Genomic DNA, 17,823 nt, shown 5'->3' with positions numbered 1-17,823 from the left:
CCATCCTTCCTTTCACAGCCAAACTCCTAGAAAAACTCTCTACTGTTGCTGCCTCCATGTTTTGAGGCTGCTTTCTTTTGGTTTTCTCTTCCCACTTATATGACCACCCCTTCTTGGTCTACCCTGAGCAATCATCAGGGCCCTGGCTGTACAGGTACCTCAAGGCCAGAGCCTGGGGCCTTCTCTTTTCTCTCCATACTCTCAATAACCTCATCGGCTTCATTGGGTTCACGTACTCAGCTCCAGTATCTCAGGAGCTCAACTCTCTATCATCAACTATTAGAAATGCTGAACTAGGTGCTCTGTAAGCATCTCAAACTCCACATGCACAAAACAGAAGTCATTATTCACTCCACCCTCCTTACATCCCTCCCTTTTCCTAACTTTCTTATTTCTGTTGAGGGCACCACCATCCTTGAAGTCACTCAGCTGTACAATCTGAGTGAAAAAAAAAGACTCTTTGACCTTCCTCATCCTTCAGCTGCCCCCACAACCCCGCATGTACCTGTCTCCTTCTCTCTTTGGTCCTCACCCTAGGTCAGGCTCTCATGACCTCTCACTCAGACTGTCGCCTCCTGAATGGCGTCCTCACTTCAGGTATTATTCCTTCAAGCCATCACATGGGTGCACATCTGACCACTTCCCTCCCTTGTTCCATAATTCCTAGTAGCTCCCCATTATCTCTGCAATCAGACACAAACTCTGACTTTCAAGCCCCTCATAACCAGGCCCCAGCTCCTTCCAGCCTTACTGTACATCACTGCCTTCCAAGCACTTTATGCCCCAGCCCAAGCAGCCTCCCTGCTGCTCCTCACATACAGAGCTCTCATCCCTTCCTTTCAGTCTTTGGCCAGACTGTAGGCACCCCATGTCTGGAATATAGTCCTTCTTCATAGATGCCTCTTGGAATCCCTAGTTTTCTTGAAAACTCAGTTCAAATGCTAACTTTCTAAATGAGCAGTTCTTCATTTGGAACAAGTAAATTTTTAAAAAAAATTTTTTTATAATTATTTCAATTGAACTGACTTCCATTTTTAATCTCATGTATTTTATTTTATGCATTTAAAAACATTATCCTGAGAAAAGGTCCACAGATTTCAGCAGACTGCCTGAGGGGGCCATGGCACAAACAAAGTAAAGATCCTCTGTTCTAGATGAAGCTTTTCCTGACTCCCTCCACCTGCTGGTCCCTTTCCCCTCAGAAATTACCTTTTGTTTTGTACATGCTTATATGCACATTTTGTCTTATCCAATAGAATATAAACTCCTTGAAGGCAGGACTACTTCATTTCTGTCTTTGTATCCCCAAAGCCTAGTATAAAACCTGGCAGATAATAGGTACTTAATAAATGCTTGATTGAATGAATTTAATTTCTTTGTTAATACAACACAGTTCTTTCTTGATTTAAGAATTTAACAGTAAATATCATACTTGTAGAAATTTTAAAAAAGCCAATCTACCATGACATACTCTAAAACACAGTTTAAGAGACATCTTCATTTTCTGTCCCAAATTAGGGGAAATGGGGCACTTGGTAACTGTGTATTTCATAAGAAAGGAGAAAGATAGAACTACATTATTTCAGACCCTCATGTGTCTGTAGTAGGAAGTTCAGCACAAGAACAATAATTAAATACAGAAAACCCTTTTCAGTTTATCTGTGTTGAGCCCATAAACATGTAAAACTTGGCTGACTTACTTCAGAGCTGACAACCAAAAGGTAATCAGAATTCTGCGGGTTATAGGTCATCTGAGTCAGAGGATGAAAAGGTAGATCTGTCTGAACAAAATTCTTTGCAAAGTCAGATGATCTAAAGATTCTTCCTCCATGACTTCCTCCAGATACGTCCCCTGTCAAAATCACCTGGAAGAGAAGATGAATCATCAGATCAGGATAAAATCTGACAACAACACAATGAGAACTTCCAGCAGAGTTTAGCTGAGAACAATCTGAGTTCACAAGCAAGCATTAGAAAACACCTTGAAGAAAGCTAAAAAGCAACAGGTTTAAATCTGTATACTTGTTCCTTTATGTTCTTAAGCTACAATGTGTGTGCATCTACAAACCTGAAACTATCAAGAACTACTTGGATGATTTCTAAGCATTCCATAAATGTGAATTAAGTCATGTCAGTCTTCAGATGTTACATTGTATTCTCACTAAAAGGCTGTCTATGGTGGGTTCATGCAGTGGCACCAACTTATAGCCAAAACTGCCTTGCAATAAAAGTCTTTTGGTACTTCAATAATTAAACCCACTAGGATGGAATTTCATCCTAGACAGAGCCTTCTTTATTCTGAAACCAACTACAAAGAGAATAGTATTATACTGAGGTTCAACTGTATTCATATAATATTAAACTCATTATAAAATCAGACATTTTACTCTTTATATGAAAGTTTTCTATTGTATTAATGGATTTCTACAATAACTAAACTTGCCAGCCTAGGCACAGTCTATAAGGTGTATACTTCAGTATTAGAAAGCAAAGACTCAAACCTTCCCAGAGTTTTCAGGTCCAATAGCCATTCCGAATTCAGTCCGAATGAATGTGTTATTGATGAGATTTGTGATATCCTTAAAGTTCTTTCCATAGTCCTCACTGAATGAGGAGGAGAGAGACAGAAAACAAAATCATTTAGAACAGTTTCTTTCCAACCCAAGGTTGGAAAAAAGTCTTTTCAAAGGCTTTTATAATCCTATAATGCAGAAAGAATACAGCTAGAGAAACAAAAGTTCTAGAGTGTGCTAACTTTGAAAATACTTAAAAAAGTTAAATATTTGGGGCAGCTAGGTGGTGCAGTGGATAAACACTTGACATTTACTAGCTGTGTGACCCTGGGCAAGTCACTTAACCCCAATTGCCTAAAAAAAAAAAAAAGTTAGATATTCATTCTGACAACACTCCCAACAGGTAAGTAGGGAAAATAAAAAGCCAGTGAGTGATCTTATGCAAATTGCCTAACTTCTCTGAGGCTCCTATGTAAAATGGGGAAGTAAATACTTGCTCAGAAGCTTATGATGAAAGCAATCTGAAAACCCTGAAAAGAAGCTATAAAGATAGGTTATTTTTATTAATATGACTACCACCTCAGTTCAAGTCTTGCTACAGAATATGAGATCACTAATTTTCATAGAATTTAAGCTTTTGGTGGAAAGTTTAGGCTCTTACCAATGGGTAACTAGTCTGTAATTAAGAAGTAGTTTTCAATGGCTTAATAGTACAACCCTAGGCACAGAAGTAAATATTCCATGAATGACATTATAGGAAAAGACTTATAAAATAACAGTGCTATAAGGGACCTTAAAAATTTAGTTCTATTCCCTAATTTTACAGATCATGAAACTGAGAAACAGAAAGGTTGAGTCATTTGTTCAAGATCAAATTTCTAACTAAATGGAAGACTTTCAATCCAGACTTGAGTTGTCTTGATTTATATGAGATCATTTATTACAACTTGAGGTCTTCTTCTACCTGGGCAAGATCTATGAAAATATATGTTGAACTGAAGGGAAAGGAAAATGGGCATCTGTGCATTTATGTGGTTGATTTCTGACTCTAGCCACCATTCAACATCTCTTATTAAGCACCTGAAAAGACAGCCTCTCTTGGTGTACTAAGGCTGGGCCTGAGAGCCACAAGGATCTGGCTGGTGCTCCGTGGTGCTTGGGTGACAGTGGTCCCATCATTTAACCTCTCAGTACTCTAAGTTATGGATGAGCTGCTGATCTGTGTCAAGGGGAGGAAGTTCCTACAGCAGTTCAGCACACTGATGGAATCACAGATGTAGACCCCTCCCAAAAGAAAAACTGCCTGCCACAGAGGATACAAAGACAGAAATGGAATCATTTTACCTTCCAATGGGCGAAACTACCAGTCTACACATACACATGCCTGGGTATTATCTATACTTCTTTTCCCTTTCCTTTGGAGCAGACAGAGATCTGAAATTGTCTTTGTTATCAATATAACATAAGGATAAGATAAAAGGTGCTTGGTAGGGGAATAGGTATAACAAACAAATTCCTATGTTAGCCTTGTAGGGCTGGGACTCAGAAGCAGGGATCTAGGGATTAGTTACATTTACGAGTTAAACAGTTCTTGGTTGTTGCATAATGCAATCATTAACAGCCTTACAGCCTTGCAATGGCATGATTTACACTGATTTTAAAACTTTGTTCCTTTAGGCCACACCTAAAAAACCTATTTGAATGAGATTCAGGTCAGCCTACTTCTTAAGAACTTGGCACAGCAAAAGAACGAAACAAACAAATGGAAAAAAAAACCAAAACAACCCCCCCCCCAAAAAAACCCACAACCCGGCATTATAACCAGTTAACTGGAGAATAATGGACGAAGATCAATTTGGGAAGTTGGAGTGGGAATTCTTAAAGGTCCTTTTTGGATTCCACAGATTGGCAAGAACCCTGAATTTGTAAACTGAGGACTTGGTTCAAATCTCTGCTCAATGCCACACTCTACCTGTATGACCTTTGCCAAGTCACCTAACTTTTCTGGGTTTCAGTTTCTTCTAGGAAGGTTTGAGCTAAAAGAGGTCCCTTCTAGCTCTAAAACTATGATTCTATGATACAATTAGAGCTCAAAGTGACCTTGGTAAAGTGACAACATATCTGAAAAACTGAACTTCTAGTCAATCAGGAACAGTGTATACTGGTAAAAAAAAATTATATGAAACTATATAAATAAGAAATGGGAAAGGCCTGGGTCAGTTATTGTTTAAGCAGCAATGGAAGGATCCTTGTCTGTCTTTTCTTAAGATTGCATTTGGGTTTGTTTGTTTTTTTTTTTTAAAGCAACCACAACAATGGTGAGCACAAAGAAGAAAAAACAAAGAGATTCTCCCATTATGTTCTCTATCTGGTTAGAACCAAGAATATAAGACCCTGTTCTAGACTACAAAATGAAGGAGGGAAAAACTTTAAAAGAACTAGCCACAGAAGAGGTAGAAAAATGCAATGTTTGGCCTGAACAAGCTGTATTATACAAGTATAATGGGATATTATTATTGTACCATAAAGAATGACCAACATGAAAATTAAGAAAAAATTTCTAATTTTTACACAATGAATTAACACAATGGTTAGGAATAAAGAAGTCGGAATTAGAATATAAACTCTGATCATAACTATGTTAAAACAACATTAGCAACAAAATCTGGGGGTAAATACACAGAAGAAAAAAAACAGAAAGGGCCATAAGAAATAGAACATTTTTTGTAAAAATCAAAAAATTATAAATAATTTAGAATTTGTTTTCGTGTACTATACATGGTTTGTATTTATTCGAATGTTTTTGAGGTTGGTTACTAAATTTAAAAATTGTTTTTAAAAAGAACGAGAGAACTCATTCCCTTGCCCTTCCTCTGCCACACCTTAATATCGATCCTGTGTAACAAATGGAGCCCCAGTCTGCAAAGCAACCTTGTACAAGGCAGTGGAGGCATAGTGCCAAGTGGTATATGTGGCAAGAGCACTGAATTTGAAATCAGGGAAGTCCTACATTTAAAGTGTAAGCTTAAAACGGACTGTGCTGGTGTCAGGTAAAGCCCAACCTTCCTAAGGTGGAGCTCCGCCTCCTTCCCACTTCTGCTAAGAGCACCACTGTTCCTCTAGGTTCTTGGGCACATGACCTCCATGCTACCCTCACCTCCTCTCATTCCACACAGCCAATCATTTGCCAAGTCTCCCTGGTTTGGTCTCCTCATCAGACCCCTTCTCTATTCATGGCATCAATCTCAGTTCTGGCCTTTGTCACCTCTTGCCTTAGTTAAAGCAGCTGCCTGACTCTTCTTGGTCTACCTGGCTTAAGTACCCTTGCACTCCAATCCTTCCTTCTCATAATCACCAAAGTAATTTTCCTTAAGTACAAGCCTGACTATGTCATTCTCCTACACAAATTTCAGTCACTCCGCTGCCTCTGGATAAGCCCTTCGTTTAGTGCTGAAAGCCCTTTGGCATCTGCTCCGGCCCATCCCTCCAGGGCGATCACATGTTATTGCCCATCAGGAGCTCAACACGCTAGTCAGATTGGCTTCTTGCTGTTGGCCGTACACGATGTTCCACCCGCTGTCTCTGAGCCTTCCAACAGGTTACCTCCCATGCCTGATATGCTCCCCTTCAGGCCCTAGAACCTCTAATTCCAGCTCAAGAAGAGCTTTCAAATGCCCACTGCTATGAATGCACCCAGGCCCCCAAATCTATTTCTATTTATTTGCATCTATTCTACATTTACTTCTCTGTGATTATGTTGTATCCTCTCCCCCAGAGAACATAAATTCATTGAGGGCAAGGACTTTCTCATTTTCCTGTGCCTAGCAGTACCTGATAGACAGTAAGTACTTAACATCTGTTTATTTATTTTTTAAAAAATAATTTAAAATAATGAGATTTTCAATTCAACATAAAGATGAATTAGGATAACTCAATTTGGAGAATGCTGAAATAGAATTTACTAATTTTCACAAACATGAAGGTCACTTATACAATGTTTTCAATGACCAATAAAAACTAGATAATTTAAAACTAAATTAAGATTTCTAAGAAATTTAGATGGACATAAGGGAAAATTTCTTGACAGTAAAGGTCTGTTATCCACTAGAATGAAATGAGTAGTTACAGAATCTCCAACCTCATCCCTCACCCTCTTAAAAAGCAATATAGATTGTCTCTGTTTAGGAAGATTCATAGGATCAAAGATTTATAGAAGGGATCTTAGAAGTTATGTAGGTCAAACTTTCATTTTACAGATAATGGATCTGAGGTCCAGGGATGTGACAGGGGTAGAGCTCAGATCTATATACCCAGGTCTTCAAACCTCAAATCCTGTGCTTATTCTTTTGTATCACATTGGTTAGAACTTAGGAAAGCAAACTAAATGATCTTAAAAGTCCTCTTCTACACCTAAGAAACAATAATCTGTTGTTGCTCTCCAAAACAAAACAGACTGTCTTCCTGTAAATTGCTAAGAATTCTTAATAATCCTTTCTGATCTTACACTCGTATTTATTATTTGCAAGCTAATACCACTCTGCTGGGAGGGACACTATGAAAGAAGACTCCTGACCCTGAAACAACAATTCTAGAGTGAATATGAATGGAGGTTCTCATCTATCTACTCAAGAGCCACTGGTTGGGGTCCAGGTCTAACACTTAGACTCTCCAGGGTCCCAGAAGGCTGGAATTTGAGCTTCACATAGGAGCTGCCACCGTTAATCGTGAATAGGATTTAGAGGAAGTCACAATGACTTTTTAAGTATTCTTTGACGGAGATAGCCTCTAAACATTTGTGGGGCTACATCTCTTTGATTCCTTGGTGAGAGCTGACACTGGCATTCATGGCTGAAAGGCAAAAGCTTCTGTAGCATGTTGAAGGTAGAATAGCTTTAGTAACTTAAACCTGCTCCAAGACTTTTGGGACACCCTGCATGAATGGAATTTTATATACAAAAGCAGAAACCTAGACAAATCTCAAACTTTTTTCCTTAAAATAAACAATATTTTAGGCTTTACACATATAGCACAGTTCCCAGAGACATAGGATCTTTATTGTTCTGTTCCTGACTCAAGCTCACCAACTCCCACAGGATTAGCCAGTCCCCCTGGAAGGAGTTCTTTCTTTTAATGTTAACTACTCTCAGGCTGTCAGGGAGGCAACCACAATCAGCATGGGGGTGTGCACAGACTTGTGAAGATTTGAGCACCAAATAGGTCCTTTTTAGTTACAAGACTGCCAATATTCAAATGTGTATTCACTTCTCAAATACACTTACAAGTCTCACCTTCGATAAAGCTTAGACTGTCCAAAAGTCATGATTACCAATGGGACGTGAAATGTGGTCAAGACTAGAATGACCTGGAGAGAGACAAAAGCAAGCTATCAACACTCCGTCTGGATGGATTTATTACAGAAATAAATCAGTTACTGGTAAATAATACAGGTTAATAGTTAAACCTCAAATTATCACCATGTCAAGAGCTACTCTGAGCCAAATGTGGGGCCTCACCAAAATTTAAGATGACTTTAAATCATGAAGCTGGAATGGTTTCCAGCTTCTACACAGGAGAAATCGGGGTTACTCATGGATTTTAATATGGGAAATGTTTATCTACTTTGTAGAAAAATACTACTGTATTTCTTCAGGTTGTTGATGGGACATACCACTGCTGTGACAGGGGCATTACTCTCAGCAGACAGGGTAATAATGAAGCCAATATACCTACAGTGGGCACTGAGAGTGCTACAACTATAGGACAGGTATTAGGCAGGTTGGGAAACCTAGAATCACTGGGGAAAATCAGTTTACCATTGCACAGAGAAAAAAGGGGACACTAAGTATTGGTCTTTTGAATGAGGAAGTACTGCTAATTACCTCTCTGCTCCCAGTGTCTAACAACAATGCCTGTACTGGAAAATCCCCGTGATGCTTGAGATAGGGATATCAAGCAGCATCTGATGACCAAGACTGCAAACAGGTAGCAACAGTTATTCAGCAGAAGAGGTTGACTAATAACTTACTATGCGGAAGAGTGCCATACAGACAGGGGATATGAGAAGTGAGACCCAGGTACTCCATCTCACCATCTTTCCCAACATCCACATTTCTCTGGAGGTTTCCCCAACGTAGTGTTTCCCTTTCTGCCTACTCATTTTAATTTTAAGCAGTCTCCAGGACCCAGAAGATAACCAGCCTGACGTCTGTTGGTCACAGACCTTGAGTTTGCTAAAGTCACCATCTTCCAAGAATAAGGCAGTCTCAAAATATATAATCAGTTCTCAAGAAAGCATTTTTGAAGTTGGAAACTTGTAGTGTTTTTTTTTTTTTTTTTAATGTTAGGCAGAAAGCTGGTTTAGGTAAGGACATCCTGAAGGCAAAAGAATTGAGTAATTGACCACTCCATTCTTCCATTTCTACAGAGACAATAAATACTATAGCTCCCTGTTATTTTGTACTTTAGACAAAATGAATTTTCCACAAATAAGGAAAAATTCTAAAAACAGTGTCACAAAATGACATACAAGATTTAAAATCCTAAAACTGAACATGTTTGCTAACCACACTGTACAAAGGACCACTAGGATACTTACCCCAGTGCTATCTCCAACCCATGACAGAGATACTGAGCCACTGAGATCATCAAATACATGCTGCAAGAAATAAAATGAAAAGAAAATGAATCTATTTCAGAATTACACCAAGGCCATACCAATCCTTGACCTACTCAAACAATTCAAAACAATTCTTTCTTTACCAAGAATTAAAGGAATGCCAATAGGGAAAAACACCTTGACTCCTAGAAAAGAATATGGGGATCATAGGATTTAACTGGTTAATTCTGATATTCAGTGACCTGGAAATTTAAACTTCTCTCCATTTCCCCATTCCATTCTCTTCCTCAAACAAGCCATGCAGGTGAGCCTTCTACCTGTAACAGTTGGGGGAACTTAGTTGCTTTTATCCAATCATCTTAAAAGATAGAGATAGCAAAGTATTTTGAAGACATTTTAAAAGGGCCTACACATTGGTAATCAAGCAGTAAAGCTTGATTAATCTAAAAAAAATTAACGTATTGCACCTAACCTTGACTAGCCTATTAACACAATGAGAACAATTTTAATCTTCCCAGTTTTTCTAGGATATGCAATTAAATAGTCTTTGGATTCCTTATGCTTCCTGCTTGACTTAAGGTGACAATGGTCCTTAAGAGATATAAAAATTTTTATGGCTAAAACTTTTAATCTAGGGTCAAAACAAACCATAGAAACTTAGTATACTGTAGACTGCTAATGGAAGGGAAAGAGATTATCATTCATCTGTCTTAAAACTTCTTTAGAACCCAAACTGCAGTCTGCATGTTGAAATCTGGAAATAATAAGCCGGCTATTTTTGGTTTTGCTCAATATTCTTTTATCTCTTTAAACTAGAAATTTAGGTGTTGCTATTTAAGTAGGTTTCCTGACTCTTCAACTAGCCCCTTGGCTACTCAGGAACCATCTCTCCTAACTTCTTACCTTCAATGCCTAAAGTGTCCTGCACACATCAGGACTGCAATACATGATGATGAAAATACACTTACTTCCTATTCTAATTCCCAAATACTTCACCTACAAAAGACAAGATCTGCCGACAACTTTGTTGACTCAAGACCACCACCTCCAAAAGCCTGAAACAACAGCACTGAAGGCAAAATCTGTCTAGTTTGCCGTCTTCACTTCCTGTACTTACTCTTGAGAAAGGACCCTATATTTATCAATACCACACTTCCTCCTCCTTTACATTCCTGTATTCTTTGCTTTAAGAACTTGTAGTTAGGAGACCTGGTCTTTCAGAAGATGAATCCTGCTCTGCTACTTAGTAACCTACATGACCTTGGACAAGTCATTTCTCTCATGTGGTCTCAGCTTCCTCATTTGTAAAGTGAGGGTTTTTATTTAATCACATTAAGACTAGATGGTCTCAATATTGGAGGAGCTCCAAACACACAGACACACTAATATAATGTTGGTGGAGCAGTGAGTTGGTGCTGAAAAGCAATTCTGAATTATGCTTAAGATGTTACTAAAATGCTTATTTCCTTTGAATCAGAGATCCCACTGCTAGGCACATAGCCCAAGAAGGTCAAAGAAAGAAAGGTCCCATATACACCAAAATATCCACAGTTCCATTTTTTTTTCTTTGTGGCGGAAATGAACTGGAAATAAAGTAGATAGCCATAAATTGGAGAATGACTAAACAAACTGGGAGACATGAGATGTAATGGAATATCACAGTGCTATAAGAAACCATGACCATCAAGAATGCAGAGGAGCAAGAAAACAATTCTATGAAAGACGTAAAGTGAAATAAAAAGAATTGGGATGACCCCCCATGCCATGACTACATCAATGTAAACGGAAAGAACACCACCAAAACAAACTGAATGAATTAGTTATAGTGCCCAAGAGAAAGTGCACAGCCTTCCCTTGGGGTGGGGGTGGGGCATGGGAGTGGAACACTACGTACATTGTTAGGCCAGGCTGATGTTCTGGCTGGTTATGCTAAACTGCTTTTCCCCTCTTTTAAAAAATTCTTTAAGAGATCATTCTCTAGGTAAAGGACAGATATGCATTCAGAAACAAAAGTAATATAAAAACAAAAGATAATTTTTTAAAAAGACTATATGATCTCTAAGGGCCCTTCTGACTCTTGATCCTATGATTACGAGCTTAGACTTTTTTCCCCTTTGTCTTCTATATGCTTTAAGTAGCGTGGTCAATGCCTTGTACACAGTAAGTTTTCAAGAAATACTGTTGGCCAACTATCAGTGAAGGCTGTAAGTGAATCTCATGAGTCTCAGGAAACACAAAGCTCGGTTTTGCTTATGAACTACTCATCTAAAAGAAAAGTGAGGCCTGGCTGGTTTATCTGGATCTAAAGTCTTGAAACTTGCATAGCAATTTACCTTGGCTACATACACAACAAGGCCAGATGCTCACTTCATCAGTCCCAAAGCCACCGAAATCATCTCAAGCAGTCACATGAGATTCAACAATGGGAATATGCAGAGGCTACCACAAAAACTGAAATACAAACCACATGGGTTAGCACTGATTTAAAACCCAGGTTATCTTTCCAAGGAGGGTCTTACTAGCAACAACTGACTAAGAGAGAAGAAAAGAATTCCCCAAATGGTAGCTCTGTGATTTGTGGTTGCCTTGGGCTGGCTGTAAGACTCACTGTCAATCAGGGTCCTGTCAGATCAATATAGCCTTCCATTTTTAGGCAACACCTGACAGCTTATCTAATTCCTACACAGCTTTCACATTCAGACAAGGCCAACGTAGCCCCAAAGCACTAATTGTTGCTATTACTAAATCATGTAAATATCCTAGAGAGCTGCCTTATAAGCACTTCTGAAGTTAGAAGCACTCAATTGCATCTAAACAGTTTGAAACCAAATTCTGTTCATTGATTATACAGGAAAGAAAGCAACATCCAAAGAGTCACCTTGGAAACAGACTGAATTTACAGATTGAATTTTCATTCTGCCCTCATATTATTTTTCCCAACTTCAATATCTCCTACTATTTTCTTTTTTAAAACATAAAGCCATAAATGAGGTAAATCTGGTTTTCACAGAAAATATAACTCATCTGTATTTTTATTTCATCCCAACACCTTGGTTGGAATAAAAGTGAAAATGAAAGCTAATTCTAATAAATGACTAAAGGTCTGTGAGGAAAGAAGGGTCAGAGCTAGAGACAATCCCAAGGAAAAACTATGTTAGGGGTATACTTCTATTCCAGGTGTTCAAGAGCAGAAGAAATACAGACTATCTAGGAGAAAAGGTAGTCAACTTACTTTCCAAAGTGTCACTGACAAAGGTCTGCAATCATGTTTTAAAAAATTCTAACATGTAGGATTTATTATGTTGATCAGAATAACATTTCCTATCTGTATATTAACATTTTAAAAAAACTTTCAAAGAACAGAAAATTACTTTAAATATAGCAGCACCATTAATTATGACACTTTTTAGGCCATCTCTGACCTAGAACAAAGAGCGGGTGCTTATATTTTTTTTTTTTAGGTAAGTTATCTTTTTTTTAAACACATTCTGTAGGTTCTATAGCCATTCCTCCATTCATTGCTTCCTTCCACGCCCTTTATAGCTTCTCCATCTTTTGTGTCAAGCCACTATTCATCTACCTAGCTCTCTTTGGTCTTCTGTCTTTACTTCCTCAACCTTTAATTCACTGTATGTTCCCCATCTTTCTACAAGCCTTCCTGGCATCTAACAACAAAAAAAAATTAACACAAGATGGTGAGGGAATATTGTATAACCCATCTTTGCCTACTACTTAAAAAAAAAAACCCAACCACCTTTTTTTTTTTTTTAAAAGAGTAAGTTCCAGGGGGTACCTAGGTGGCATAGTGGATAGAGCACCAGTGCTGGAATCAGGAAGTTCAAATCTGAACTCAGACACATAACAATTACTAGCTGTGTGACTGGGGAAGTCATTTAACCCCAACTGCCTTGTCCCCCCCCTCAAAAAAAGAATAAGCTTCTTAAGGGTAGGGGGCTATCTTTATGTTTTTAAAAGTTACATAGTTCTTGTACAGAACAATGGGCATGGGAATGTTTGAAGCAGTGAAGTCAAGAACAAAACTCAAATCTACTGAGCTCCAGTCTTGTTAATTTCCAAGGATGGAAAATAAACTTGAGCTGCCTTATCAAAAAGGCTCATGCTTTCTTAGATGACTCTGTATAATACAAAGCAAAACATCACTAATCTAGGGTTAAGGCTGGTCCAAATAACAGAACACTTTTCTTAATTGAATTTTTTCTTGATATTTTGCTTTTACAAAATTTTTAAAATTTAATTTCCAAATATATTCACATCCCCTCCCTTGGGAACCATCATTTGTAATATAAGATTAAAAAAGAAAGTGAAAAAAATGCAGTTCAGAAAACCTAAAAAGTACATCAATCACTATCACAGTGTTCACACCCTTAAAGTCAATCCTGCCTCTGCCAAGAAGGAAAAGAGAGACATTTTCTCAACCCTTCTCAGAGGCTGAGCACAGTCATTATATAATTACACAGCATCCAGTCTTTGTTGTTCTTTCCATTTACATTATTGCAAGTCATTGAAAATAATGTTATGCTGGTTCTTCTTAATTCACTTTGTATCAGTTTATATGTTTTCTCATATTTCTTGGGAATTATGGAATACTTTTCAAAACATAACCATACCAATATGATTTTAAAAGATACCACAGCAATGTGATAAAAATGAAAATAATACCTAGAGTAATATACAGATTTAGTGCTATACCAGACTACCAAGGGAATACTTTATTAAGTGAGACAAAAAAAACCCCAATATTTTGAGAAAACAAAAAAAATCCAGATTATCAAGGGAAACAAAAAAAATAGGAATAAAGAGGGAATACAATTTACAGACTTCAAACCATATTATAAAGCAACAATCAAAACTATTTGGTACTAGTTAAAAAAATAGGAAAGTGGGTTAATGAAACAAGAATAAAGAACAATTTGAAATCAACTCAATAAGGCAACGTACAATAAACCCCAAAACAAATTACATAGGTAAGAACTCCCTATATGACAAGAACTGATGAGAAAGATGTAAGACAGTATGGCAGTTTATACATCATATACCACCACAAATTCCACATGGAAGGAAAAAAGTAAACAAGCATTTATTAAGTACCTACTATGTGCCAGACACTGTGTTGAATGCTTTACAAATATCTCAATGGATGTGATCAAATGATATAATGCATATAAGGTGCTCTGTAAGCCTGAATATACTATATAAAACATTGGCTATTGTGAAATTTGAATATTAAGAATCATATCATCTAAAAAATTGGAAGAGAACCAGACAGATATCTTTTACAGTGATGGTAAAAGGATGAATTCTTAACCAATCAAAGAATAAAGGTGATTATAAAAGACAAAATAGATAATTGCAGTTATATGAAATTTAAAAACTTTTCTTACAAGCAAAATTAGTATAAGAAGAGAATCTATTGACTGGGGGGAAAATCTGCATAAATATCACTAACAAGGATCCAATATGCAAGAAATATAGGTAACCAACCCATATATTTTAGCCAAAAAGCCACTGCCCAATAAATAAATGGTCAAAGTGAAATGAAATACAAATCAAAACAACTCTAAGGTCTCACCTGATAACAAATTGGCAAATAACAAAAGGGAATAATTGGCAAACTAATGTTGGTGGACCTGGGAATTAGTGCAGCCATTCTAGAAAGTAATTTGAAATTATTAATCAATCAACAAAGATTTGCTAAGTGCTTGCTATAGGCCAAGTATGCCCTATATGACTCAGAGATTCCACTGTTAGGTATCTATCCCAAGGAAGTGGAGAAAGCTAAGTGGCACAGAGGCAAGAGCTCAGGACTTGGAGTCAGGAAGATTTTGGCTTAAATCCTGACTCACACACTAGTTTGGGTGACCCTGGCTAAGTCATTTAACCCCTCCAGACCTCAGTTTCCTCACCTACAAAATGGGGGTGATAACAATAGAACCTACCTCACAGGGTTGTGATGAGAATCAAATAAGTTAGCATATAAACAGTGCTATTTAAACCTTAAAGCAACTATATAAATGCTAGTTATTATTATTAAGTCAATAAAAAGAATGGTTATCATACACACCAAAATATTTACAGCACACTTTTTAAAAAATATTTTTAAAAAATTTCTAGGTTTTTTTTTTCAACACCATAGTTTCCCCGGTATTCTTCCCCTCCCAGAGAGACATTCCACATAACAAATAGTATTTTTTAAAGACAACAAAAAGAAAAAGAGGAAAAAAATCAACATAGCATCAATACACCAAAAAAAAAAACTCTGAAAATGCAACAAGCAACACTTGCTGACCTTTCACTTCTGCAAAGGGGTGGAGTGAGCGTCTTCTCGTATCCTGTTGTTCAAGCTAGGCTTGTTCTTTACTATTTGGCAATGTTCACTTCTGATCTTTTTTTTGGTGATTGCTCTTTCCATCTACATTGTTGTAGCCACTGTGTATGTTGTTCCCTTCGTTTTGCATCTTGAAAATTCCTAAGACTTCTCTTGCTTCTCTGTATTCATCATTCACTGTCTCTTCCAACTCAGTAAGGTTACTTTAGGACATGTCCACTGACTGGGTTACAACTAAATACGTTGTAACAAATGAATGTATTGGAAGAATACTATGCTATGAGAAACAAAGAATGTGATAAATTCAGAGAAGCACAGGAAGCCTTAGATGAATTTACACAATAGGAAATGAAGTAAGCAGAGCCGGCAGCTGGGCCTGCAGTCAGGAACACCTGAGTTCAAATCCCGCCTCAGAGACTTACTGGCCGGGTGACCCTGGGCAAGTCACATTTGCCTTAGTTTCCTCATTTGTAAAATGAGCTGGAGAAGGAAAGGCAAATCCCTCCAGGATGTCTGCCAAGAAAACTCCAAAAGGTGTCACAAAGTGTTGGACATGACTGAAAAACAATTAAACAACAGACAACAACAATGTAAATGGAAAGAATAGTAGCAAAACAACTGAAAGTGAATGCTGTATAATTATAATGACCAAATTTAGCCCTAAAAAAAGAGATGAGAAGCCAGTTCCTTTTCTTCTTTCCAGAGGTAGGGGACAATGAATGTGGAATACTGCTATTATGGTAAGATATTTTCAATGTATTGAATAGTTTTGCTGAGCTGTTTTTTTTTTTAATTCTTTGTTATTAGGGATGGCTCTCTAGAACAAGAGGATACCTTGGGGAAAATGTAGGAGGTATAAAAATAAATTCTATCAATAAAAACTTATTTGGTGAGTTAGATCTTTAAAGCTTTAAAGCTCCTTCCTTCAAATCTAAATTTGATCCTATAAAATATAATTTTCTTTTGAGGCTATAAAAAAATTAAACCTATTGTCCATTAAGAATGTTTCTCAAATCTACTGCCTACTACCATTGCCTCTACCACCTTAGTTTAAGTCTTTATAATATCAATTATACCTTACCTATTTACATTAGGTTTCTAAGCTCCCTGACCCAGTATTTCTTCCATACAAACCATCATATATATTACCACCAAATGGATCTTTCCAAAGCATTGCTTTGATCAAGTTACTCTTCTGTTCAAACAATTTCTACAATCCCTAGTAAAAAATTCAACTCCTTAGCACAGCATTCAAGGTCCTTTATGTTTGGCCTCAGTTTATTTTTTCAGTCTTATCTCCCACACTTTAGTTGATGTCTATTAGTCCAACATACCTTGTGTTTTCTGACCTGTGGGCATTTGGCTTTTGTCATTTCATCAGGTTGAATACCTTTCCCTTTCTGCTTCACCTATCAAAAATCCAACCTACAAAGTCCAGCTAAGATCCTAACTCCTGCACAGTGTCCTCTGATTAGCTTAACTAGAATGTCTCGTTCCATCCTCTCATTCCTTAATTCATATAACATCTATTATCTATTCCAGACACATAACACACTGCTTTGAACTGTGGCTAATTTTACAACTGTCATATATCTACAAGATTATATGTCTCTACCTCCTACCAAAATGGGTACCTGAACAGGAGACAGGCTGCTCAGTTTCCCTGTAGTGACTCTAACAAAACACAAAGGCAGTTAGATGGTGCAGTGGCTACAACACTGAACCTGGAGTCTGGAAGACCCAAGTTCAAATCCGGTCTGTGTGACTGGACGACGTGTCAAATCTAGCTGTATGACTCCTTAATTGCTGCCTGCCTCAGTTTCCTTATCTGTAAAAAGGAAATAATAATAGCACCTATCTCACAGGGTTGTGAATATAAAATGAGATATTTGTAAAGCACTTTGCAAATTTTAGAGCACTACAGAAATGCTATTATTAATAATAATAAAACCCTCAAGTTTACACCAAGTCAAATAATGATCAAGAAAACCAAAGATAAATTTCTTTTTCCTCAGAAATACACACAAAGTCAGGCAGAAGCCTATGGGCAATGGGACAAGGGGGCCTCTTAAGCAAAGTCAAGCACTAGTAATCAAGAGACAGTATGGGATCTTCTGTTATCTCTTCTTTGGGATCCTCCTTGCATTATATGTCTTCCCATGCTTTTCTGCATTCATAACATTCATCATTTCTTACATTCATGTACCATGACTGGTTAGCTATTCCCCAGATGATGGACATCTTCTGGTTCTAGTTCCTTCTTAACTATAAAATGTGCTATTCTGAATATTCTGGAGTATATGAGGTCTCTCTTTTTATCGGGTCAATCTCTTTTTAAGTGGTCACGA

General features: G+C 37.5%; 1 protein-coding gene across 3 annotated transcripts in view; it reads right to left on the bottom strand.

The window, feature by feature from the left end:
* Nucleotides 1-17,823, bottom strand: part of SORT1 (sortilin 1) — a 70,091-nt gene that overhangs the window by 30,942 nt on the left and 21,326 nt on the right. For 2 of the 3 annotated variants that reach the window (XM_027856726.1, XM_027856727.1), the window contains exons 2-5: nt 9,109-9,168; nt 7,802-7,875; nt 2,502-2,604; nt 1,701-1,865 (exon numbers count right to left, since the gene is read on the bottom strand). In XM_027856726.1, coding sequence (XP_027712527.1) covers nt 1,701-1,865; nt 2,502-2,604; nt 7,802-7,833 — 300 coding nt within the window. In that variant the 5' untranslated portion in view covers nt 7,834-7,875; nt 9,109-9,168. Of the gene's footprint in view, nt 1-1,700; nt 1,866-2,501; nt 2,605-7,801; nt 7,876-9,108; nt 9,169-17,823 lie in introns of those variants that run through there. The other variant, XM_027856728.1, reaches the window with a different exon arrangement.

Source organism: Vombatus ursinus, unplaced genomic scaffold (genome assembly GCF_900497805.2).
Source record: "Vombatus ursinus unplaced genomic scaffold, bare-nosed wombat genome assembly UNPS02011613.1, whole genome shotgun sequence".
Classification (NCBI taxonomy): Eukaryota; Metazoa; Chordata; class Mammalia; order Diprotodontia; family Vombatidae; genus Vombatus; species Vombatus ursinus.
This window is presented reverse-complemented; position numbering and strand designations above follow the sequence as displayed.